The sequence below is a fragment of the Echinops telfairi genome, unplaced genomic scaffold (genome assembly GCF_000313985.2).
Source record: "Echinops telfairi isolate 266 unplaced genomic scaffold, ASM31398v2 ScPeMD7_31;HRSCAF=116, whole genome shotgun sequence".
NCBI lineage: Eukaryota > Metazoa > Chordata > Mammalia > Afrosoricida > Tenrecidae > Echinops > Echinops telfairi.
The window spans coordinates 52,421,828-52,449,446 of record NW_022103928.1 but is presented as its reverse complement, the minus strand read 5'-3'; the positions used below and the strand labels follow the sequence as shown (position 1 = coordinate 52,449,446).

At 42.9% G+C, this 27,619-nt stretch overlaps 1 protein-coding gene across 1 annotated transcript in view; it reads right to left on the bottom strand.

The window, feature by feature from the left end:
- The window catches only part of PARD3 (par-3 family cell polarity regulator), a 631,094-nt gene that overhangs the window by 407,195 nt on the left and 196,280 nt on the right, over positions 1-27,619 (bottom strand). The window contains exon 4 of the mRNA XM_045290158.1: positions 19,110-19,288. Within this exon, the coding sequence (XP_045146093.1) occupies positions 19,110-19,288 (179 nt within the window). The remainder of the gene's footprint in view (positions 1-19,109; positions 19,289-27,619) is intronic.

Sequence of the window (27,619 nt, the reverse complement as noted above, 5' to 3'; positions counted from 1 at the left end):
CCCCCCCCCCCCCCCCCCCCCCCCCCCCCCCCCCCCCCCCCCCCCCCCCCCCACAAAACAACCTTATCACCACCAAACTTTTCTCCATTACACTTACTTAATACATCTGTCAAATCTGTGATTCCACTCTTGGGAACATTTTTCAAACCCATCTGTCTGGATGGATGACAGCACCTCCCTCGTTTGTTTTCTTCACCTATTCTACGTAATCCAATTGCTGTCCTTTCATGTCCCTCTTCATTTGTGGAAACAAAGGAAGTCACACAGAGTGAAGTCAGGTGAGTACGGTGCATGGGACAAGAGAAGCATGCTGTTTTTTGCCAAAAACTGGTGCACTGAGATGACTATGTGAGCAAGTTCATTGTCCTGGTGGCAAAACAGTCCCCCATCTGCCACTAATCAGGCATTTTTTGGTCACAAACTGTTATGCAATATTTCTAGAACCTCTAAATATAAAGCTTGATTAACAGTCTGACCTGGTGGAATGAACTTCAAATGCACTATCCCCCTCAGACTTTAAAAAAAAAAAAAAAAAAGAGCATCTTGATCTTTGATTTCACCAGAGCTTTTTTGGGCAAGGTGACAATGGCATCTACTTAATTGAAGTTTGTTTGCTTTCAGGGTCATAAGAATAGTACCATGCCTCCTCACCAGGAATGACCTTAGGGGAAAAAAGTCTGGGTCACTTTGGAGCTGTTCTTTCTAAGCATGGCATGTTTCTATTGAAGCTATTTTTTCTATATATATTGATTTTCTAATCTCAAATCACCTTTGCATCCCTGACATGAAGCCCATCTGATTGTGTTCTATTATTTTTGATAAGTTGAATTCTGTTTGCTGTCCCTCCCCCAGGGAGGAGGCAATACTTAAGATTCTTATAATTGGTTCCCCCTTTCCACCCCACATTCCCTTCACCCTCCAGGCCTCGCCCCTTTCACCACTGATCCTGAAGGAGTCATCTGTCCTGAATTCCCTGTGTTTCCAGTTGTTATCTGACTGATGCTTCCTATGGTTTTTATGTTTTATACGTCACTCACAAAGATGTTGCTTTCTTTTGTTTCATGAATTCCCTCAGATAATTTAAAGCAAGCAAACAAACAAACAACCTACCACCATTATGTCGATGCGAATTCAGTGACCCAACAGGACAGAGCACAACTGCTCACTTAGGGTTTCCCAGTTTGTATCTTTATGGGAGCGTATGGCCACATCTCTCTCCTGTGGAGAAGCTGGTGGGTTCAAACCACAGATCTGTGGTTAACTGCCCCACTCCTAACCCACAAAGCCATCAGGGCTCCTCAGAAAATAAGACTTAATGATGAATTGATATTCCCAGACCTATGCCAATATTGTGATGTATGAGAAAGAATCAACCAAAATAAAAGTCTACAGGCAGTGGTATAAATTTTGCCATAAATTTTTAATGTAAGTATAGTGCTTCCTTAAAAACTTGGAAACAGGAAATCAAAGACACAGAGAAGCGATTAGTCCAATGAACTATGGATCCTGGGAAAATATTAGTGCCCATGTCCGGGAGGTAGACACACTAGATGGTGCATTGCAACCATTACTCAATGGCTGTAGAAGGGATCACATTAGAAGACACTGAACAGAAGGGGGAAATTTGGAATAAAACTTAGTATCATAAGAAGAAAAGAGGAAGAGGAAGAAGAAATAGAAGAAGAGGAGGAGGAGAAGGAGAAGGAGAAGGGGAAGAAGGCTTACTGGTCAGGTGAAGACTAGTGGCATCTCCAAGATTCTGGCCAAGAAATGAACTCACTCCCTTAGGCTCAATTTTCAGCCAAACTACAAATACAGAAGGGTAACAACACACTTAAGAGGTATGTGCATCCTGGATAAGGAACTATTTGCCATCAAAAGGGCAGCATTTACCCCAGGACAAAGTCCAGTAGGGATGGGAAAGCAGGAACGGACATGGAAAGAAGGAATGGGTGGTATGGATTGCCATCAGTACCATCAAACAGAATGCACATACATGGTACAGAGAGGACGTGGTCAACATGCAAACCAAAGAATAAAGACACTGAAGGTCACCGAGTCGCACAATAGTAAGAGAAGAGAAAAAGTACCCAATGGTTACCATTGAGTCGACGGCAGCCCCAGGTGTCTCAGCACACCCTGTGCGGCACAAGGTCTTCAGTGGCTGGTGCTTGGCTATCAGCTAAGTATGCCAACTAGTTGTACTACTCAGGGACTTCAAACATTACTAAGAGCCTCTTTCTTAAACTTAAGCACAGCGGCTTCAGAACAAGGTGTGGCGCAATAAATACCCAATAAGCACAATCGCAGGAAATTAATATGTAAAGTTATCCAGAGTAGCTATATTAATTAATGACAGAACCTTAATTGTCTTATTAAAGAGATGAGTAGAAAAACAAGAACATTTTATGTCAGAGCTCTTGGGACTGCCATTGACTAAAGATCTGGCTTCTTTATTCATTATCTTCCACTGGAGTTAATTATTACACCAACACCTTACTTTGGAATGAATAATTAAACAGAAAGTATTAAAACTCTATCCTGCTTTTTCAGGAGGAACTGCATTTTAGAGAAATCAATCAGTGCCAATTGATGAGGGGAAGCTTGTCTTTTCAAAAGAGTGCCAAGTAATGGAAGCAGAATAAATAATAGAAAAATCACCATTTGCAACCTCCTAATGAAATAATTCATGCAGGCAAGGATAATCAATGGATACAAAAAGTGTTAGGTGAACAGTTGATGGGAAACTAGAAGTTCTTACTTGAGAAAAGTCTATCTACAAAATTAAAAGGAGCGGAAGCTGAAAACTCCCACTGCGCATGGTTCCTAGAGGCCAGTACGCTACTGTGCCTTCTGAATCCCTATCACTGAAAAACCTCTATCCTGAAAATTTCTAGGCACAGGTCACCTAACCCAAGTGCAGTCCTGAACAGAAGCTCTAAATTTCCAACAAGAGGTCACAGTAATGCCTAACACCCAATAAACCATCAACTCTCTCAGCCCACCCAGATTCAAAAAGGGGCCCTGGGTGCCCAGTGGGTTACGACTTTGGCAAGGTCAGCAGTTGGAACCCACCAGGTGCTCTTCTGGAGAAAGATGAGGCTGTCTGCTCCAGTAAAGACTTACAGCTTATTTACAGGTTTAGTATTAAAGTAGCAGATGGACATTGGGCTTCCACTCAAGTACTTACTCAATGCAAAAGCACTTTGTTCTACTAAACTGGCATTCCATGATGCTCACCTTCCCGACACACTCACTGAAGACAAATGGGTGCAAAAAGCAAATGTGGTGAAGAAAGCTGATGGTGCCTGGCTATCAAAAGATATAGCATCTGGGGTCTTAAAGGCTTGAAGGTAAACAAGCAGCCAACTAGCTCAGAAGCAACAAAACTCACATGGAAGAAGCACCCCAGCCTGTGTGATCACGCTGTGTCAAAGGGATAAGGCATCAGGCATCATCAGAACAAAAATTCATATCATTGTGAATGAGGGGGGAGTAAGGGGTGGAGACCCAAAGCCCATTTGTAGGTAATTGGACATCCCCTTATGGAAAGGTCTCGGGGAGGAGATGAGTCAGTCAGGGTGCAGTGTAGCAATGATGAAACATACAACTTTCCTCTAGTTCCTAAATGTTTCCTCCTCCCACCCACCCCCACCCCCACTATCATGATCCCAATTCTACATTACAAATCCGGCTAGCCAGGGATGTTCACTGGTACACATAGGAACTGGAAACACAGGGAATCCAGGGCAGGTGATACCTTCAGGACCAGTGGTGAGAGTAGCGATACCAGGAGGGTAGAGTGAGGTTGAGGTAGAAAGGGGGAACTGATTACAAGGATCTACATGTGACCTCCTCCCTGGGGGATGGACAACAGAAAAGTGGGTGAAGGGAGACATTGGGTAGTGTAAGCTATGACAAAATAACAACTTATAAATTATCAAGGGTTGATGAGGGAGGGGAGGCAGGGAGGAAATGAAGAACTGATATCAAGGGCTCAAAGAGAAAGCAAATGTTTTGAGAATGATGATGGCAACAAATGTACACATGGATATATGTAGTATGGATTGTGATAAGAGTTGTACCAGCCCCCAGTAAAATAAAAAAAAATAAAAAAGAGGTTTGGAAACCCAAAGGGGCGGTTCCACTCTGTGCTGCAGGGTTGCTATGAGTCAGAAAGGTGCCCGTGGCAGTTGAGTGTTCAGCACTGAGCCTTCACCAAAGTGCTAGGAATCATCTTTCTCTTTCTTCCTAGTCTAACTTCCAAGTTAGGCTGTGTGGATTCAGTTTATTGGGCAACGGCTCACTCTTTGGCCTTCACCCAAATTCAGGGCCAACTTATCTCTTATCTACAACTTGTACAGCTTTAGTTTTCTTTTGCCTGAACTTGGTGCAAGCCTTCTCAACCCTGCCAATGTTCTATACTGCTTCCCAAATCGAGGTTTTCTAAAAACATCTAAAAAACTGTATCTGCTGTACCACGCGTACCTCTAGAACTTTACTTGCTTGGGTTTTGTTTGTTTTGTTTTTGTTTGTTTTTAACCCTTGCCTACAAATAACATAGTTTCTATGAAAAATGCCTGGCAATATACATAGAACAGTTCAAATGGCTTCTAAATTTAAGAAGTTCCTAATTCTCAGTTCAACTCAATGCCATGTTTTGGCTATCATGAAATTCTCACTCAAGTTCTAATTATAGCTGTGACTTAAAAACTTCAAATCAAAGTCATCATCATTAAGTCGATCCTGAATCACAACAGCACTGTAGGACAGAGTAGAACTGCCCCTTACGCTTTCCAAAGCTGTGAGGCCTTATGGGAGCAGCAGGCCTCATGTCTGATCCAGAGGCGTGGCTGGTAGTTTCAAACTTCTGACCCTGCAGTTAGCAGCCCAATTTTTAACTCACTGTGCCACTAGGGCTCCTTAGTTGTAACTTTTAACGGAATCTCTAAAGGTGCTATTTCCACTAGGCATAATGTGATCATTCACCTTTAAACATAAGCACTCCAGCACCGAGGCTGGCAACATGGATAGCTTTTCCTTGTTATATTTTTATGGATCCTATCTTCACAGGGTTTCAGAATCCCAGAGCTTTAAAGGAAAATGGTTAAAGTTGTATAATTGGGAGGAAAATGTTTGTTGATTTTTAAAATTTTCACTGAAAGGCATTAATTGTATTTTTAGGTTTGTACTTAAAGATGTATAATCATTGTAATATACTTATTCTGATTCAATGCCACATATAAAGTATACAACACCAATGAAAAATGTTACAATTTCCACTTGCATCTGAAGAAACCAGTGTGTGGGATACAGAACTGGGAAGAGCGTGTATGGGGACAAACTCTCAGCACTAATGCATTAAGGAGTCTGGGAGGCTGGGGTTCCCGTGGAGGGAGAACTTCATGTTCATGGACTAGAGATGCGTTCCAGTCACATTCTCCTAAGTGAACGTTATTCCCCACAACGTCCCCGGTAATAATGCCAATTTTAAGGTGCTTGAAGGTCAACTGCTTGAAGGCTACTTGCCTGAAGGTTGTCTGCCATCTAGAGCAATCAGACCCTATTGTCTGGCCCACCCCCTTCTGATAAGGATCATAGATTTTTCCCCTTGAGAAGAATTCAAAGACACTTAAGGTCAAGCCAGCTTAGAGACAACCAAGGATAGGCTGCCCTCTTGACTCTAGAGCCCACCCTTCTTGTTATGTATGTGCCCTCCTGTCACATGTATGCCTCTAGTCCAACCCCTTTCTGTTACGTATGTGCTTACCATGGCTTGCATGCCGGAGATTATTTAAGCTCATGAGAGAAACCATTACTCTCTCATTCTGGATCTGGTCTCCATCAGAAGAGGTAAGCCCTTGTGTGTCTTGTCTCCCTTTCTTTAATGTACCCTTCAATTACTACCCTGCCCACTAAGAACCCATCCAGATGTGGGCTGGATCTCACACCAGTGTATCATTTCTCCATCTATGTGATGATGTATTACATCATTAGTCCATTAATCCACACAGCAGGGTACCATATAATTATCATATTAAGGCAGACAGTGGCCAAAATCAAAAGGCTGGTCCATTTTAATTGTTCTTGGATTGTTCTATAATTTAAAAATATTTAGAGTCAATGAAAAAAGGGGGCTCTTACACCAGCATTAGGAGCCTTGGTTGCATAGTGGTTACTGCAAATTGGGCCATTCAAAACCACCAGGTGCTCCGTAGGAGAGAGAAGGAGAGTTCTACTCCTGCAACAAGTAGAACAGTTCTACACTGTCCTACAGGGTCACCATGAGTCAGCATCGATTTGATGGCAGTGAGTTTGGCAGGGTTTAATCCAGCATTGACATGATAAAGCCAATAAGAAGTCTATGTGTCAATTCACTATTCTATAGAAGTAAAATTTAGTCACTTTCAGTAATCTTGAGTCATCAGCAAAATGTATTTCCAGCTGCAATTTTGATGCTGTGTGTCAACAAGGAGAGGCTGACTCATGTTTGTTATCCAGAGCCTTACGCCAGGCCTGCTAGCAGGTCAGGTGTGGTCTTCCTGTCAGCCCTGCCCAAAGGGGACGCAGGGGCTTTAAGGAAGCCTGTAGTTCCATCAAACTGTGAGCCTGTATTTGTGATGCGAATACATCAGGAAACGTCATGACGGACAATGTGCTTCCTACCATGATGCATACTTAAATATTCCATTTCAAGTTCATTCTCTTCCATTGGAAAGTTTTCATTTTTAGGTAAAGTGATCTTCAGAAATAGAAATTCAACTATATAAGATGGCATCCATTCGTCTGCAGACCAAACCAAAGAGTAAACAAATCCAGCAGGTATATGTGCAGCATCTATCGTCAAACTTTACAGATGAGAACACCATTCCATTCAATTAATTTCCATTAACATTTTGACATCAGCTTAGAGCTGCCCTTATAATGAGGGGGAAAATATTTTAAATCGATTACATTTCAAAATCAATGTCTTTATTCTTATAAAAGTACACTAGTAGCACCAATATGAAAAATTTTACAGATTATTAAGCTAGTGACAAGAAATAATTTAGTGCCATCAAATTCACTACTATAGCTAAAAGGTTATATATATATATTTAAATATCATAAGGAATTACTCTACTTTTCTTAATTATAACTTTAATCCTCCACTTATGAGGCTACCCCAAACAGCTACTCAGCTTTGTGCTGGGCAGGACATTTTCCATCTTGCCAGAAAAAAACAGATGTTACTGCTGTGATCAGGGATTTTCCTTATCATCTAAATGTACTGCCACATCATCAGGTGTCAAAAAAGCCACCCAGGCTGGGAAATGCATATTAATTTGCCAGTTGCTAGTAGCAGTACTTTGGTTATGGAGCAAATCCCTTCCAGGGAAGGGAAAATGAGTGTCTTCCCACTGCCCCCACCTTCTCCTCTCCCAAGTCCATTACAATTCAATAGAAAGAAATCACACAGAACCTGCCCAGTGCCTTGGGATAGAAGCTTATTCCTGGCACACTAAGCTGTGACTCTGAGGCTTTATCTCACAGAAACAGCTCTCTAGCTGATGGTCAGATTTCTCGGCATGCCGACGCCCCATGTGGCTGAAACACAGGAGGAGTTCACAGACACATGATAAGTGCAGGGCATTTCAATGTTAGCATGGGAAATCCAACGACATTTCCACTTTGCTTCAATGCAAAAATTCCCAACACGTTTTTTGAAAGCATGAGGAATCATGCCAAATCTTAAAATATTAAACATTCAATGCATCTAAATTCATTCTTGCATCCTCTATGCATGACAGTCTCAAATACACCTATGAGATCATACAATTGTTTTAAAATCATTTTATTAGGGGGCTCATACAACTCTTATCACAATCCATACATATATCAATTGTGCAAAGCACACTTGTACATTCATTGCCCTCATCATTCTCAAAACATTTGCTCTCCACTTAAGCCTCTGGCATCAGCTCATTTTCCCCCTTCCTCCCCGTTCCCCCCTCCCTCATGAACCCTTGATAATTTATAAATTATTATTTTGTCATATCTTACACTGTCCTACCTCTCCCTTCACCCACTTTTCTGCTGTCCGTCCCCCAGGGAGGAGGTCATATGTAGATCCTTGTAATCAGTTCCCCCTTTCCATCCCACCCTCCCAATCATACGATTTTCAACTCACAACCTTTTCCTACCCTGTATAGTGCTCAAAGAGAATTCAAATCTAATTTATAGCATTTCTCTTAAGAAATGTTAAACAAACAAAAAATAATAAAGAGAACCATCTTTAGTCTGTGTAACCTGAATTGTAAAACTGGAATTAAGGTAGTAATTACGAAGCAGGTTATATTCTTTTCTTTTCTTTTTTTTTTAATGGCAAGACCAGCAGCTCAAATCCACCAGCCACTCCTCAGGAGAACTTCATGCGCTTCGGCCACCTTCCTCCTCTCTGCTTGCTTCCTCGCTTTGCTTAATCACTTTTATATCTCCAAAGAGATGGACTTCTGTTGTCCCTCGTTTTTCCCCCTGGGGGGAGGGGTGTGTGCCTGTGGTTATGTGGCAATCACAGCCATCAGTCACCCCCCACCCCAGCAGAAACTGTGGAGGGAAGGAGACAGCAGTCGGTGTACGATATAAAAATAATAGTAAGTTATAATTTATCAAGGGGTCATGAGGGTGGGAGAGAGGAGGGAGGGAATAAAGAGGAGCTGATACCAATTGCTCAAATAGAAACTAAATGTTTAGAAAATCAGAACGGCAACATATGTGCAAATATGCCTGATACAATTGATGTATGGATTGTTAGTAAGAGCTGTAAGAACCCCCAATAAAATTATCTTAAAAAAATAATGATAATAAGAGAGAGAGATGGACGTATCCTAAACTGACACTGTCACATTAATATAACAGAAGAAAACTCATTCCCACCAAGTGGCTTTATAACCACAGGCAGGGGACTTAGATTTTAACAAGAAAAATTTTGGGAGAACGCAATGCGACTCATCTCCAAAGTACCCACTGTTGTACCTGCCATACCAAATGCCCTCGCTCACGCGTCAAACGGGGGTTTTCATTCTGTGTGTAACACTCACCCAGGGTCTGGCACCTGAGCAGGCACAGTGGAACCCGGGTGCGTCTGACGCTCCTGTCTGATGACTGTGTCTGCCACATTCTCAATCACTGTGAATGCTGGGGTCGGGGCAAAGGAAGGCGTTTAAAAGGCTGAGCAGAATGATGACAGGGCTAAGTAGAAACACACCTATCAAAACATTTTAGTCAAAATGTCATGAAGGTCATTAGCGGCATATATGGCTGGACTTCAGAAACCATGAACTTTTGGAAGCCTCTTTCTGGATCACCTGTTAAGCTGAAGTCGAATTTGCAACAAAAGTGACTGCTTACACTGACATTGTCACTTTTCAATTTGAAGGACAATAATAATAATAGCATGAAGGATATAAACCCAGAGAGTGTGAATATCAAAATATTTACTACACACACACACATTACAGTGCTTCACGAACGCACAGGTCATAGTTAACATGGGTGACTTTCCCTATCTCCATCACAGGTGCTCAGGCGCTTTTAGATTATGAAATCACATTTCTATCAGTGAGAAATGCTAAAGTGCTGAATATGCCAGAAAGAAAGTCATGCTAGAACTCTGTCTAATACAGGTGCGCACGTTGAGAATCACAATTAATTTTGTCAACCAATTCCCACTCACACAGAAAACCCTTCAAGTAAAACACGTTGACAAAAACAGAACCCTAACAGTGTGGTTCTATGGCCTAACGACTCCAGCCTAGCTCCTTCCTGAAGTCTGAATGGTAGATGAGAAAACCCACCCCAGCAACGTAGACTCTGGGGCACAGGCTAGGAGCATCGTGGGACCCGACATGAAAAGGGGGGGGGGTGTCAAAAACCACTCCTGGAGATGCAGCTCAAGGCTACGGTGTTTCTAGAGGTCACCGTCGGAGCACAGACATCTCTGAGCCACAGGACCTGGCTGTGAAGCCGACAGAAACACCCAGAAGAAAATAATTAGCAAAACCTACCCTCTGCCAGGCTACTTGCTGGGCTCACCTTTTCTAGTTATTTCTAACCCACTTCCTCCGCTGAGATTTCCATGGGGAGAGGGGGTGTGTGGAGATGAAAGACGAAGTTGAAGAGCAGCAATGAATAAATAGAGAAGATCCAGCTTAGCCCTGTCCTGCCTGTAAGACTCCCATGTTTCTGTGCAGATGAGTGTGCCCACCTGACTCCCATGGTCGCACTTCTCCAGCTCAATGCCCAGCTTCGGCCCCATTCCGACAAAAGGAGATTTCAAACCTGTCACACTTGACCTAACCAGGGAATATGATTTCGCTGGATAATAAAAGTAAATTCCCATAAAGAATGACGGTGTCAGAAACCCACAAGGCAGCTGCCACCCTGTCCTACAGGCCCGTGAGTCAGAATGGCCCCCAAGGCAGTGAGTTCTTCGCTACACAAGATTCCTTCCCCAAAGGATCGTTCTGCGCGCTTGTATGCAAAGTAGAGCAAAGCCACGATGTCCTCTTGAATCCTAAATCATATTTACATTGCTTCACAGGTAAATACTGCAGTCTTCAGGAAAACCACGATTAAGGGGTTTGTTCTGCAACTGTTTTGAATCACAATCAATATCATCTTTGGGGAACCCGCCCCCCAAACAATCACCATAACCTGGTGAGGTAACCTCTCTGCCCCAAATTGAAGAGGTGCAACAAATTCCTCAGATATCAATTCTTGTTTGTAAAGGTATTCGAACGAGAACAGGTCAAAATATTACTGGCCGGGCCTGTCTGCGGCCATGCACGGGAAGCCGCGGCACGGGTACACAAGTTTCATTTGGGGGGAACTCAAGCACCTGTGAACTAGAACCCGGCTAGCAAGTATATTTTTTCAAAACCAAAGGAGTTGCAGCAATCCGAATAACTGGTCTGACAGTGTAAATAATAGCACTTCCCGCTTCCATTTTCCACCCCCTAATAACTTCACTGGACTGAACAAGGCTCGCAAAATAACCCAGTAATTTATCTAGATATCATCAGAAATTTAATTTTCTTAAAGTTTTCCTGTAATTATGAAATTACCTCTTAGAACAACCATCTCCACACATGTTTTTAAAATTCGAGGGAAAAAATATTCATTTTCAATTGTTATAAAACTATCTTCCACGTTGCTTTTCCAAATGATAATGATGTCTCTGGAGAATTTCACTTCTACCCAGGAAGGATTTAATACAAAGAAATCCAATGATTCAAACTCTTTAAGCCATGCGCTCCAACTCCATCAGCAGCAACAGAAGCATGTTTATCGAGCAGGAGAATGATAATCAGGTAACTATCACATCACAATAAAAAAATTATAATCTTAGAAAATGGGATTCAGAATTTTTAAGCAGATCGATAAAACATACAACTTTCCTCTAGTTCTTAAAAGGCTTTCTCTCCCCCCACCCCCACCCCATTATCATGATCCCAATTCTACCTTACAAATCTGGCTAGACCAGAGGATGTACACTTCAGGACGAGTGATGATAGTGGCGATACCGGGAGGGTGGAGGAAGGGTGGGGTGGAAAGGGGGAACTGATTACAAGGATCTATCTATAACCTCCAACCTGGGGGACAGCGGACAGCACAAGATATGAAAAAATAATAATAATTTATGAATTATGAAGGGTTCATGAGGGAAGGGAGAGTAGGGAGGGAGGGGAAAAGTGAGGAGCTGATGCCAGGGGCTTAAGTGGAGAGCAAATGTTTTGAGAATGATGAGGGCAAAGAATGTACAGATGTGTTTTACACAATTGATGGATGTATGGATTGTGATAAGAGTTGTATGAGCTCCTAATAAAATGATTTTTTTTAAGAAGAAACAAGAAACAAACCCTCAAAGGACGCCGATGGGAACAAAGCCATGCCTGTCCCGGATGGCCCAACAAAACTTCAACAGAAAAGTGGGACAACCTTGAGAAGGCTGCACATTTACAAATCAGTGAGCACTTCCTCAACTCAGGGTGACGTGAGGGAAGGTGGCCACCATGAATTAATCATTCAAAAAGTTGGCTGGGGGAAAAAAAGTGGAGATAACTCATCTCCAAAGTAAAAAAAACCAACAAACCTTTCAACAAATAAGCAGGGGTGTCAGAAGACTCAGGGGAGCCCTGCAACTGAACCAGCTGCTTTCAATTCTGACTCATGACAGAACAGAACTGCTCTCCATAGGGTTTCCCACGGCCGATCTTTCAGAAGTAGACCAGCAGTCCTCTCTTCCAACCTGCTTCTGCATGGTTCCAAATCATTGATTCAGTATTCCTTTAAATAAGCATTTGACCATCAATGAATTACCCAGGTAGGTTGAGATGTGTGTGGCCTATTTGTCCAGAGCACAGATTTTTAAAATCGGACAATCTAGGTTCATAATACAATAATCCTTTAAGAGCGGGTTTACCTATGAGTCATTTACACTGTAAGTCTTCACCTGTTCATCACATACCAAAAACACCCCACAGGATAGGAGATAACATCAGAAGCTATACTTCAGAAGATGAATAAATAAGATACACCATGGACCAGAACAAGCACAGTACTGGGGAACATAGCAGACACTCAAAGCAAGTTGGCTCTCACAACATGAAAATCCCAAACGTTCAACAGGAGAGGGAATCGTTGGCATGGAAGAGAGAGAAATTATTTCAGTCACAAAATTAATTAAAAAAAACTTGATTGAAACATTTCTACACAGAACATGATGGCACGTGGAATACATGCGAAGTGAAACCCAGGTTGCTCAAAGCTAGACCACATGCAAAGCACACACCGGACGCTCTACTCACAAGTCATGCATATCGTAGTTTGTCTTTATCCACTGCAAGACCTAAGCTGAGAAGTTCTAACTTCATCCCTTGAAAGACCTAAGTGCATTAAGCTACGACCATTAAAGAGCGAAAGCAACTTGTAAAGATGGAATGAGGCTGACAACTTTGGAAACGCACCACGTGGATTTTTGCTGGTGATAAACGTTTAGTCAAAGAACTGCCCGGTGCTCTCTTGAGTGGAAGAAAACAGGTGCTAATGTATTCATTTCCCTTGAAATTATAGGTGACTTCTGAGACTGCTCAAAAATGACTCTGACATCACCTTGGATGTATAGTCCTGGAGTGGTGTGTGAACTCTAAAAACACCACATCCAGGCTCAAATAAAAATGCTCTTCAGAGTGCCTTCTGATGTTTCCACTCTGAACACAATGATCATATTCAGGGCAGGTGGAGACACATTCTATTCCTAAAGGTAGTGCAGAACTAAATGAGCCTTATGAAGGCCATTTAACCACACAGACTGGGTGAGCCTGGCACTCAAAGGCAGACCATTGTAGAAATGATGATAAACACCACTTTCTGAAAGAATCAGAATGCACTGCTTTCAATTTAAGATCTTTTATTATGCAACATGGAAGAGTGACACTTAACGTTTTAGAGACCTTTAGCAGGAAATACAAATGTTTCAGCAGAACAGCCTAAGATTTGGCCTCAGCTGGGTTTTCCTTGAAGCTAATGCTGCGGAAAATTAAACACAGCTATAGGGTTCTTATAGAGGAAGCATGCTGTTTATTTATTTACATCATTTTATTGGGGGCTCATACAACTCTTATCACAATCTAGACATCCATCCATTGTGTCAAGCACGTTTGTACATTTGCTGCCCTCATCATTCTCAAAACATCTGCTTTCTAATTGAGCCCTTGGTATCGGCTCCTCATTTTTCCCCCTCCCTCCGTGCTCCCCCCTCCCTCATGAACCCTTGATAATTTATAAATTATTATTATTTGGGGAAACATGTTGTTTCAAAGAACTATCTTAGCTCATCCTTTGAGGTTTGAATGACTATGGTAACCAGCTGACTCTAGGCCTGGCTCACTGAGACAGTTTTCCAATAGCTGCGATGGTTGCTGTATTTTTATATAAAATAAGTATGCACGTGGCTCTGTAGAATGTGGAGTCCCCTGCGTAATCTTTTCATAAGTGAGCTACAATATTTTTTTTACATATTGACGTTGACTTCGTTTGGGGTTTCCATGGATTGTGGACTTAATTTTAAGTTCCCATCTTGGTGAATCATTGACACTAACATTTGCTTCCCAGTATCCTACCCTCACATTTCTAAAGCAGCCTGTCTCCTGGCACGAGCCCCTCCTCGGCCCTGCAAATGGCTTTCTCCCATGTAGGAAGTTTTTTCTGCCTAGGAAACAGCTCTCACCAGAGCAGCTGGCCCCAGCCTATGTGTCAAGATGGGTCTGTGTTTCTCTGGGCGGGTGAGGATAGATAGCCCTGTATTCCACAGCCAGCCCATTGCCCCTTAGTCTGGTCATTTGAACCTCCCTGAGTCCCAAACAGCACGGGGTACATGTGAGAGCCCCAAGGGCAAAGTGGTCTTGTGTCCCTCGTTTGGATAAACCCATGTCCATACTGTTTTGCTGCTTGGCTTCATATGAGGCCAGCATCGCGGGACCTGAGTATGTGCAGGCAGTAGCCCCTGCCTGCTGCTACTGGGCCAGCTGGGGCTCAGGACCCGACAGCCCTGCCTGCAGCCCTCCTCCCATCTCCAACACGAAGACCTGGGGGATAGATGGGCTACAAGAAACCCCTTTGCCTTCAGCCCCGGCCACAAACTGGCCTAGAGCAAATGCAGTTTCATGGGTCTATTGTGCAATTATCAGGATACTTCTGTACTTGATCCATGACTGTACTTGTATTATACAAATACAATTTTTTAAATAACTTTTGGGGGCTATTAACTGAAGATGAACGGGGGCTATTCCCCCACATGTGTGATGTATGACTGTGCAAAGGCAAAACTTGTTTTACACCTTTCCTAAGTTTGCCCCACTAACCACGCATGCCCACAAGCCATAGGCACTCATTCTTCCTGGGAAAACATGGTAATTCTTTTTATATTTCAATTGGGTTAGGCTTAGCTTCCCAGGGATTTGGCTACAAACCCAGCCTAGGTGCTCTTCCACGACATCACATGTACCAATCAAGCTGTCAAAAGGGGAGTTTCCTTTGGATGGGTTTGGCCTCTAGACCAGTGGTTCTCAACCTGTGGGTCTCGACCCCTTTGGGGGTTGAACGACCCTTTCAGAGGGGTGGCCCGATTCCTAACAGTAGCAAAATGACAGTGATGAAGTAGCAATGAAAATAATGTTATGGTTGGTGGTCCCCACCACATGAAGGGCTGCATGAAAGGGCCACAGCAAGAGGAAGGCTGAGAACCACTGCTCTAAACTACAAGCAGGCCCTGTGGTGGCAATTCTCCCCACAGCAGTCATTCCCTCTGGAGCTAGAACGGAGGTTCTGAAACAGAAGGTGAATGTCAGAGTCATCTGAGGAGCTCTGAAACAATGCACAAACATCTCCTTACATGGGTAAAAAGAGCAGATGTGTTTCATACAAGTAGAACCTCTGACCCATACGGTGGGGCCAAAGGTTCTTCTGGAAGTCAGAACATGGCACCAGGTGCGTCTTTGGCTTCTTCACCCTCCTGACTCAGCCCCAACCAACCCCACCTCATCTAAAATTTCCCACAGTGCTTCATACATCACAAGTACTTTACACTTTATTATTCATGAGTTTATGGGAAACAATTATTAAGAGCTGCAAAAATGTTCCTCTCCTTAATCAAATCATTCTACACGGAAAATCTATTCTAAGAAAGTTATCAGACAGATCATCATAAAGTGATATATAAAGCTATTCAGTGACACAGATTTCTAAAGGTTACTTGTGAGAGCAGAAAATTGGCGAAAATATAAATGTCAAATTGAAAATGACCAAATATAGCTAATAAACACCAACCATAAAATAATCAGCCCCTGCTAGAGCATTATGCAAACTATCAATATTTATGAGAGAGTGCAAAAGTACTCTTAATATAGCACAAATTAGGGGAAATTAGAGTGAATTAAACAATACTTACTGGATGCTGGCTCATTGGTAATAAGGACACCAACCATCTGTACAGCATTGATACAGAACAAGAAGTTCTGAAGTCCCTGCCCCAAAACATCAGCACATCCTCAAACTTCCAGATTAATTACCTGCTCCTCTATACTTTCTATTACTGAATACAGACAAAAAGGAGTGGTACTATAGGAAAATACATTATTTGGGAGCCTTAAAAAGGATAAACAAAAATGTTTGTATTCTTGCTTCTCCTAAAGTTAGAAGGACCTAGACTGCACACTTGTGTAAGGGACAGAGATGGCAGAGACACAGAGAGAAAGCATCTCTTCTCTTCTGAAAGTCTGCATGTATCAGGAAAGACGCCAACATGACAAGCAGCTCAATTGAACAGAAAGAAGAGACCCAGGGGGTAAGAAGCTTCCTAGGGTCTCGCTTTAAGAAAGGGGAGTGCGGGGTGGAGAGGAGCTAATGATGGCAATCAAGTAAGAATTTCTCTGGAAGCTACTCAAGACATACTCGCTTTAAAGCTACATCTTCCTCTGCTACTTTTTGAGGTAACAAATACTGTGACGAGCAATACCTCTCATTATTCAGAGGTACAATCAATGGTTTATAGCAACTGCACAGTGAAGTGGTACAAAAGCTTTCTCTTTATTGCTCCACGGTAGGCTGATTCTAATAAGTGATTCATGACGTCTTTTTTTCAAGAATGAACCAGAGGCTCTCCACATACACTCCAGTCTCACCCTTTATCCCCCCATGAAAAATTCATAAAGATGACCAGAGAGGATTCAAGGATTCACACGTATTGAAATCCTTTTCAAGATGAAATATATTAGATTTATATCTCAAATGAAAACACACCATCTAGAAAGCTTTTTCCCACACAACGTATGAGCAAAACATGCCCTAAAACAGTGGAGAAAAATCAATGTCATAAAAAGTTGAAACACAAAAATGAGTACACATCCCAAAAGAACAGTGAAAAACAGCCAAGGCCTCTTCATCTCCCAAAAAGTATTCAAAAGAACCCCAAAATTTAATTTTTTTAAAGGGGGGGAAGGGCAGTAATACAAAAGTGCAGAGAATGCTTGGCCATTGCAAGCTCTCAGCTGGCATCGTTAAACAGTAAACTCAGTTTACAGTGTACTTGATGCTTCCTAACGGAATGAGACATCGTCAGGGTTCTAACTCGGGGGACTCTACCTCTCATCTGTGATTCTGAACCACAAGGAGAAAAGCCCAACATGGTAGATTTCCAACGTATCAGAAAGTGATTTCTCTGCTCAGAAATAAGAGGTGTTTACTGACTGGCAATATTATTTTGAAAATGCTTACATTGCTTACACAACTTGAAATAAGAGATGCCAATTAACTACGTAGGGGAGTTATATAAGAATATCAACTTATTTTAACCATCAGAGACCAATAAACCATAAGCCTGTGAGTTCTTAACTAATTTATTTCCACCTGTTTATACATGAAAACCTAAACCGCTGCACACTGATAAGAATTTATGATGCCTTGAAATACTAGCATCAGGAAGCTCTCAGCGAGGCAGCCGAAAAAAATAAATGTAATGCAATGTGCCTCTTCAGCAACTCTGTTTTACCCCAGCATACTGTCTGAATATTGAAAAAAGGTAAAGTCCTTTTTGACTGAAAATACAACTACATTTCAATCAAGTATATAATTATTGGGGGGAAAAACCCTCCTAGAATAAAATGGAAGCTGCATAAAAATTAGTCAGCATGTTTAGTAAGTGATTATTTGCAAAGCAAAGCAAAAGAAATGCAAAGACACACTCACTGCACGTGGCACTTGATGGGTATTGTATGAGAGTAGGATTCCATCTAGACGTGCATGGGTTCTAGGATAAAAACCTCTCTTTTCTGAAAGTAGGCATTTAGTTATATCAAATACTTCTCCATACAGAGGAGCCCTGGTAGCACAGTGGCTTTTGAGTTGGGCTGCTAACCACAAGGTCAGCAGTTCAAAAGCACCTGCTTCTTCAAGGGAACAAGATGAGGCTTTCTGCTCCCGTAGGAAATCCACGAGGGCAGTTCTCCTCTGTCCTGAAGGGTCGCTATGAGTCAGGACTGGTGAAAGGGCAATGAACCTGAGTTTTCTCCATGGAGAGAGAAACTGTGCTGAGTAAGACTTTATTATAACAAATAACATTATGTGAAAGAATGTTCAACACATTGCTATTTAATGTTTTTTAAAAAAAAGTAGCAATATAAATTAACCAAGTAGAAGCGAATGATAGCATGTGAGTGTGGTGAAGTGACATTTCTTAATATGATTCTTCTTCTATCTAGGTCTCTGTAACCTCTGCCAAGTGATGGGGTGGAGCTATGCAAATAGGGTGTGTCTCACACTAACAGAGAGGATTGGTCTCTTTCAGTAGGCAATCCCCAAGCAGCAAGGATGAGAGGTCGCAGAAGCAGGGACAGAGAGGAATCCCAGGACGGCCAAGGAAAAAGAGTCCCCAGTGGGGCACACTCCAGATCTCGGTCTGAAGAGGCAGAGGCCAAGCGCCCGGGTGGCTGAGAGGCTGAGGACCAGAGAAAGCAACCTGGCTGCTAAGGAGAGGTTTTGCTGTGGACCAACGGCTGTCTCCTTAATGCTTTCTGCTCATGGCTTGTGGTAATCTTCCCAATTAAAAACAGCCAACAAACGGACTCACAGCCATCAAGTCAATTCCAACACAATTCAACCCTAAAGGACAGGCAACAACTGCCCCTGTCAAAAGCCTCCTCTTTCTCATGCAAACCAGTTGGTGGTTTTGAACTTGTGGTTAACCGTCAGTGCGTAACACTACTCTAGCAAGGCCATGCCCTAGGTCACGAGAGTCTTGTCCGTGAGTTCTGTGTGGCCACTGTAATACATGATCGAGCCCATGACGGAAGCAGAGTGCTGTGGGTGGCACAGTGGGTGAGAGACTAGGTCAAGAAGCACGGAGAACGGAGGCATGTGTGACCTCTGCCTCATGGCTATGGGGACGCCAGAGGAGGTCAGATACAGCCTTCCTGTGTATGCGCCAAGTGGCCACACACGTAGCAAAGGATCCACCCAGCAGCTGAACCCCATCATTGTTCCCAGGAGGAGCGGAGGAGGAAGGGGGAGGTTACCTTCCTGTCACAGGTTTTGGGGCTGCCAGCAGTGTTCTGCTTGAGGAAGCCAGCTGTTGTGGACCAGCGTGTGGGGTTTTTCCGTGATGGTTCTTCTGAGGAAAAGTTATGATCGCTGACCGAGGTCGACAGGCCAATTAACGCTGGGTCACTGCTTCGTCGCACATGAAGAGGCATATCTATAAACAAAATAAAGCACTAAGTTAAAGAAAGGAAGATACTAAGGACTGAGAGGTAAGAGTTAGGATAAAATACATCTAACCTCCAAATTAAATGGGTAACCATTTTAAGAAAATGGCAGGGGGTCAGCATTCTAAATAGAAATCCCCTTAGTTCTTTGAATACGATTCTTGGTGAATGAGAGTGTTGGGTGTGGCAGAGAGGCCAGCCGCTCTGAAATCAGATGTCCCTGGTTTGTATTCGTGCCCACCCACTTGGTACCTGTGTGGCTTTGGGCACGCTGGCTAATGTCCCCATGTCTCTAACCCCCTCCTAGAGCAATGGCAGTAAAAAGTTACTGCAAAGGATATATGGAAGAAAATTCTTAACGCAGCACACAACTTGGAGTATGGACTTAATCGATCTTCACAAAAACAACAGTGGTTGCTAATGTTTAAATACATTTCATTTTTTAGTCAAATGTTGCCCCAAAAACCCAATTAAAAATCTAAGCAATAAAACAAATTTCATTTCATTTTTGATGACCTCTAACCCTGGTGACATCTTGGGTTACATGCTGGGCTGCTAAGCACAGGACCAGCAGTTCAAAACCACCAACAGGGCAGCTTTCTACTTCCAGAAGAGTTAGTTTGGACACCACCACCCCCCAGTAGTTTCACTCTGTCCTCCAGGGTCAGAATCAACTTGATGGCAGTGAATTTCATTTTAGTTTATGACTAAAATTATAGAGTCTAGGAAATGTCCAGCTCATCCATTAAAGCTTTTCATTAAATTAAAAGGGGAAATTATTATTTTTATAATCATTTTTATTAATTGGGGGGGAGCTCATACAACTCTTATCACACTCCATGCATACATCCATTGTGTCAAGCACATTTGTTGCCATCATCATTCTCAAAACTTTTGCTTTCCACTTGAGCCCTTGGTATCAGATCCTCATTTTCCCCCTCCCTCCCCGCTTCCCCCTCCCTCGTGAACCCTTCATAATTTATAAATTATTATTATTTTGTCATATCCTACACCATCCGACATCTTCCTTCACACACTTTTCTGTTGTCTGTCCCCCAGGGAGGAGGTTACATGCAGATCCTTCCAATCGGTTCCCCCTTTCTATCAGACCCTCTCTCTATCCTACCAGTATTGCTACTCTCACCACTGGTCCGGAAGGGATCATCTGTCCTGATTCCCTGCTTCCAGTTCCTATCTGTACCAGTGTACATCCTCTGGTCTAGCCAGATTTGTAAGGTAGAATTGGGGTCATGATAGTGGGGGGGAGTGGGAGAGAGGGGCGAGGAAGCATTTAGGAACTAGAGGAAAGTTGCATTTTTCATATCAACGATGAAAAATGTATGTTGCACCCTGACTGGCTTGTCTCCTCCCTGCGACAAAGGGGAAATTATTATCAGAAAAGATACAGAAAAAAAAAAAAGGCAAAACACATTTCTTATCTTTAAGATAAAGAGAATCTTTAGGCAGCTATGAGTAAAAGAAAGGAAATCCTGAAAATAATCTGCAAAGAGTATGTGTCATACACCCATATACATAATTACAGGAAAGGCAGTGTGTGACCAGCTCTTTTCAACCACAGGAGGAATATGTTTCCAAATTGCCGTAACAAAATCAGTAACACAGATTCAAGCTAACATTCCTATCTCTGGGCCTGATTGGTGGATGGATGTCATCGCTACAGGGGAGAAGAACCAGAAGGACAGACAGCCCAAAGGAGACTAAAACCACGGGGTCTGTAATATTTACACTAGTGATAAAAAGCCCCATGGACCAACTAAGTAAAAGTCATTGGAAAACATATACAGTTATGATGGGCTTAAAATAAATTTTGGATTATATTACACTTAGAATCATCTGTTTTCCCAAAGAAGGATGCACGCAGTTAAATATTTATTTTTTAAAAGCCTCTAACAAAATGACTGTAACCAAGAAGAGATAAAAATTCGTTTATATAAGTTCACGTGAAACATTTCAAAACACTAGTCACATAGACAGTTGGTAGTCCTCACTGGCTGTACACACAAGGCTACATTCAAATCATTGTCAACCCAACAGTGTCAAAGGTGTTAGAGCAAATTAGGAAAACATGATCAGAGCAACCAGGCAGCACCTGAACCACAGCAATACTGCATGTCACATGTGCTTCTACATCATGACATTAGATATCAATGATAGAGCCTGGCCTATGTTATCAGAGGAAAAACACATGGGCTGAAAATTAAATATTGTTGATGGTTATTTTAATATGTTGGATGGAATATGACATGCAAATTGCAGGACAAAATAATTTCCAGTTCTTAAGTGTGTGTAAATATCTGTGACAGCTTATGCTGCTTATAATTTGCATCTAGAAAATCAAGCCCAATAAGGATTCTATAGGCACTCTCAAAACTAGTGCACAGAATATACACATCAGAAATTCATGTGTGTGAATACTGCATGGCTCTTGTGCTCGCTCGCTCTCTGGCATGGCTTTATTATAGGAAAAGTTTTCTCCCCAAAAGGCAACAAAACAATTTCCAGGATCATCAAAAAACAACAAAAGGCATCATGTAACAAAATAGGGGCTAAGGGTAGAAGAAAGTAGCTATTAGAATATTGCTCCTCAGGTATGGGGTTTGTTGCTTTATAATTACAGAAGCTTATTCAATCAGACTTCCTGGGATGCACAAAGGGTTAGCACTCTCAGCTCCTAAAGGGCAGACTGAAAATACGAGACGTGCACCTCAGAAGAATGGCGTGGCAAACCACTTCTGAAAAATCAGGGTGTAAAAGGCAGTTCTTCTCTGCTACGCGAGGGTTCACCATGAGCCAGAGTCTGCTCACTGGCAACTGGGTTGCTATTTCAGCAACTAAGCAACACTGGACTCTTGGGTTCCTGTTTTTCTTGTTAAAAGTCCAAGACAGTGATTCTCAACCTTCCTAATGCCACGACCCTTAATACAGTTCCTCATGTTGTGGGGACCCCCCCAACCATCAAATGATTTTTGTTGCTATTTCATCACTGTCATTTTGCTGCTGTTAAGAATCGGGAGATCCCTATGAAAGGGCCGTTCGACCCGCACGGGGTCAGGACCGCGGGTCTAAAAGAAGCACTCCCTGCAACCAAGGAAACGCTTTAAGACACGATTGCCCCACGCCAAAAACACCCAACAAGGCAAAACTATTGCGCAGAGGTAAGAACCACTAGCAGTCCCCACAATCTGCAACAAACAACCACCTGCAAATGTGCTTAAGCCCCCCCAAAGATTTCAGGGACTATATCAGATCGCATTGACTGCACTTTGCAAAACAGGTTAGCCAACTTGGTTGGGAAATGTGTTCACAACAGTGCGTTGCAGACACAATTCAGATCTGGTAAATAATTAGAGCATCATCTCCTGACAGGATCTGAGTGTTGTCTGTTGGTCTGAAACAGCTAAAAACCTGTAGCATTTTCTCTTCCCATATCGGGTACTTTCTAAATAGATTTGAGAATGCATAGAGGGAAAGGGAGATTCGAGAGCAGGCGGTTACAGTAGGGCATGCAGATGATGGGGCAATCTCGCTTCTGGCGGGTGGCAGGGCTCAAGCCAGGGGTTCAGCGGACATAAACTAAAACACACCTCGTGCCCCGTGGACACACCAATGAGCTAGTCCTTTGTGCAAGCGCTTCATGAAGATGTTTGCTCCCTCCATTTTCCAGTTATCTATGCAGGAAATCATTACAAACCTACCCTAGATTATTTATTTGCACTGCCTTCTAACAGCACGCATGTGCCATTTCAGAACCAGTGTTTACATTTGCACTCACTGTCAAATTCACGACGGTGTCGCGTGTTTGATTGCCAAGCTGATGGGATAAGAACAGAATCCAATTTAGGATGTAAACAATGTGTTCATAGCCCAAACGACATCATAATGCTGCTCAAGTCAAGGCTTCTCAGCAGTTTGTACATACAGTAAGGCCCGGGCCATCACAGAGCACACAAGTAGCTGAACTGGGTCCAAATGGAAACACAACAGGGCCACAATGCCGGTACCTCGTTCACACTGTAATTGAAAGACACATTCAACTAGTTGACAAGGAGCCCAGGTGTCACTGTGGTTCAGCACTTGGATGCAAAGGGACAGCCCGGCAGTTAAACCCACTAGCACTCTGCAGGAGAAAGAGCAGGGTGTCTGCTCCTGTAACAGTGCAGCCTCAAACGCCCGAAAGGGCGGCTCCTCGGCTGTGTCCTATAGGGCTGCTATGAGCTGGAACAGACTTAACAGCATCAGGTTTGTTTTCTCATGTAGCACACTGGGCTGCTAACCACAAAATCACTGGTTCAAACCCACGAGTCACTCCGAGGGAGAAAGGTTGGGCTGTCTGCTTCCATAATAACTTGCCATCTCAGAAGCCCTCTATCGGGTTATGAGTCGGAATTGACTTGACAGCATATGTAAACAAGCGTACAGAGCACAGCTGAGACAATCAATCGTAAGTGTAAGTCACACTGCATTCTAGCCAATGAGTTAACTAACGCACAGGGATCTAACTGAGTTTTGTCTTGGTAGTTCACTTAAATAAGCTGAAGCTCAGGCTCAGAAGTGACCGGAGGAGACCATGGTCACAGAAGGAATTCTCCACAAGGAGGTCAGACTCCCAGGCCTCCATCAGTGCAATTATTACCTGTGAACGCAAACACCATTGCTAGCTATCGGCAGCTATACATAGATGGACTCAATGTGAATTCTCTCGTTTATTCTCAACGGCTAATATTCTCTGCTTCCTCTTATTGAGGTCCCTATCCACATTGTGTGGTCATTGTTAAGTAGACCCTTGCTTGGCGTCTGCCCTAGGCTTGTATCGCCATCTGTACAGGGACACTGGGATGTGTGAGGACAGTAGCAGGCTTGATGACGACAAGGGGAAAGGTGGAGAAAGGGAAAAATAAAAATTCCAAACCTGAGCGAGATACTGACTGCACAGCCTGTGTTGATACGACCGAACTATTGAATTGTATGCTGTGTTAATTATAGCTCAATAGAAACAAAAAAAAGAAACAAATACGGTTCTAGAGGGAAGAATTTTGTTGTGGTTGCCACTCTTTTCAAAGCAGAATTAACACACACAGGGAAAGCACACACTGATGTTAACTCATAGCATCATGGGAGAGTTAAAGCAACATTGTATCAATGATGCAGACAGTAAGAAGATCTCAATTTCAGACACCTTAAAATGGGAGAAGAAAAGGGTTTAATGGAAGGGATACACTATGTAGGATAATAAAGCATACTGGGATCAGGGTCCCCACTCTGTCCCTCCCTCACCCACCCCTTAGGACCCCTTTTTTTTTTTAAATCGTTTTATTAGGGGCTCATACGACCCTTATCACAATCCATACATACATCAATTGTGTACAGCACATTTGTACATTCATTGCCCTCGTCATTCTCAAAACATTTGCTCTCCACTTAAGCCCCGGGCACCAGGACTTAGGACCCTTTCACACTAAAAATTCCCAGAGTTTTGGCTCCTATAGGCTATGGCTAGTGATATTTTCCCACACTATAAGTGAAAATGAGAATGAAAAACTACTTTCTTAATTCATTTTCAGTAACAGCAATAAACCCATGTACACGTTAACATCAACAGCCTAATTTTGTGAAAGCCCTATTCTCAAAGCAAACGCATTTAGTCAGGAGAGTAACACTCCTGCCTATCTTGCTTAGAAGAAAACGTCTGGACTCTCATATCTGCCTCTGTCTTAATCTGCTGCAATATGGAAAAGCATAGCTGGGGGGTGGGGGGAGTTGGAATTTCAGAGACAAGTTATTGGAAGAGGGAGAACAAGTATTTTAATTTGCTTTCCAGGTAATTGTGTGTGTTTCTCTTCGATGCCACAGCAAAACTTCACAGATTCACAAATGTGGAATATGAAACTTTTCCTTCTTTGTTAAACCAAAGTCTGCTTGTCTACCTTGCACTTTGACTAAACTTCTTATACCCCATGAGGAATTGTGTAATATGGTGCAGGAGCCATTTGCCAAGGATTAGTTCACTGGGCTATGGTACGCTTCCAAATGTTGACACATTTCTTCATGTCAGAAACTACACAGGCTAAGACGACTGCTGATTTCATCAGAAATGTCTAATTACTGGGAAGCGGCCAAGCTCATGGTGCGATGCAAGGCTTCCCAAACCTAATTTTCACAAGAAAGCTTGGACGTTATCTTTGGCAGTAAGAAGGGGCTTCAAAAAGTTCCATTTTCTACAGAGAGCTCTGGTAATTAATTGCTCTGGAGCCCCGGGGGTTTAGAGAGTTCTGAGTTAGACGGCTGCTAACTACAAGGTTAGCAGTTCTAAACTACCAGCTGCTCTGTGGGAGAAGAAAAAGGAGGCTTTCTGTTCTGCCTGAAAGATAGCCTCAGACACCCACAGGGCCAGTTGCACCATGTCCTACAGGATCACTGCGAGTCGGAACTGACTTGATGGCAGTGAATTGGGTTTGGGGTTGCCTTCTAATGAGACTCCACTGAGTTCACAGAAGCTGGTGGCCACGGCAGACATCCAAGTCGGAACAAGCAGTGTGACCATCAGGAGCTCTTGCAAGCCACACGGATGGTCTGTGAGAACATGGCTGATTCAGCACGCAATGCAAATAACACACAGACACTTCTCTCAAGACGGCCCTGGAGTGGTGCGAGGTGGCACGCACACTTTCGGCCTCTTTCTCCTCCTGTCACAGCAGATATTAAAAAAAATATGTGTAAAATATAAATTAAATAAATAAAATCTAAAAGATGCGTATTGAAGGGGCAAGAATGAATAAAATTAAGTTTTCTGGCGATCTTCAGGACAGAGGGTAAAAGTTGGGTTTGGGTTTGCTTTAGAAGACACTGCGTGCCTGTGGGGCAAAGCCTGCCTCAGGTGCCATGGCCGTGTGCTGCGGCACGAGACCAGGGCATTCCGATCTCTTGTGAAAGGGACTGCATGGGTTGGGGGCCAGCTGCATAGCAGCCATCTACTGCACCCTGTCCTGTCACCCACCAGCACGTGAGCACCTCTGGGGCAGAAGCCCACACAGAGAAGAATGAAAAAGAGATCTCAGCAATCCTCTAGTTCTGACCCTCAGAAATGGTCTTATTGATCCCCAGGAACCACAGACAGCATGCTGGAAACCACTGGTCTCAACAGACTTACCACCCTGGCACGAGGCCTCCAGCCCCTCCCTACAACATCAGAAGCTACTCTAGTGGGTTTAAAAGCTTTGCTTTATGATAGAAATCGGCAATATTATACATATACACGTTATCATAAATATCATAATATATGTTACCGTGTAGATATGCTAATAATATATAACATAAATTATCACACAGCAATCCACATCTTAACAGATTAAGTTTATAAAAAACATGACGAAAATATGGGGGTGGGGAGACACTTCTCAAGAGAATGAAAGCACTTGAAAGCCCTAACAATGGCCTTTGGAGCATCTTTAAACAATGTAACACGTTCCAAGCAAAATCAGAGAAGGGCAGCACAGGAGAGTGGCATGTGCTGCTGCCCAGCAGAAGGAGCTGAAAACAGGAAGGCTTTTGACAAGCTGAAACTGCTTTGCATGAGAGGGACTGCTATAGGCGCCTGGTCAACCAACACGACTCATGAGCCACCACTGCAGACCTCATTCTGACGGGCTCTCTGTTAACGGAAACAGTGTAGCAGAACATCGGTAATTTTGTCTTGGGCACAAGGGGACAAAATGTGAATACAGCTAGTTCATCTGCTTATTTTTATTTCTTTTCTAGGATCCCTAGCCTGTTTCAGCCTTATGTCTATTCTCATGCACCTAGCGCTCTTTACAGGACGTAGAATAATGAGAGCTTCTCATTGAAAGGCAATTTGGCCATCGTTATTGCTCTCCTCATCCTCAATTTGGGGGAAATTAATGTGCTTTAGAACTTGATGATCTAACTTTCTCACCCCATAATCTTCTGATTTATTTAATATACAGATTTCCAAAGCACAGCCTCTGAAATATTAAAAAGCAAACTCAAAGACGAGGATCTTCAATAATTAAGCTGCTGGATGAAGCACACAGGATACGTGCAGTGTCCCTGGATTCCGGGTGACGGGGAGACTGTTTGATGTCTGCGGCTGCTTTGAAGAGTGGATAAAACAGCAATAAACCCTAATCACAAGATTTCAGATTCTCCGTGGCACTAATGCACTGTAAATATTGATTTGTCTCTCTTAGGTAAGGTGCCTTTTAAATAAGTGGAAGAAATGGCAAATCTAATAATGAGTTAGAGCACATATTAAAAGGACAGCTAGGTACATTTTTAACTGTTCA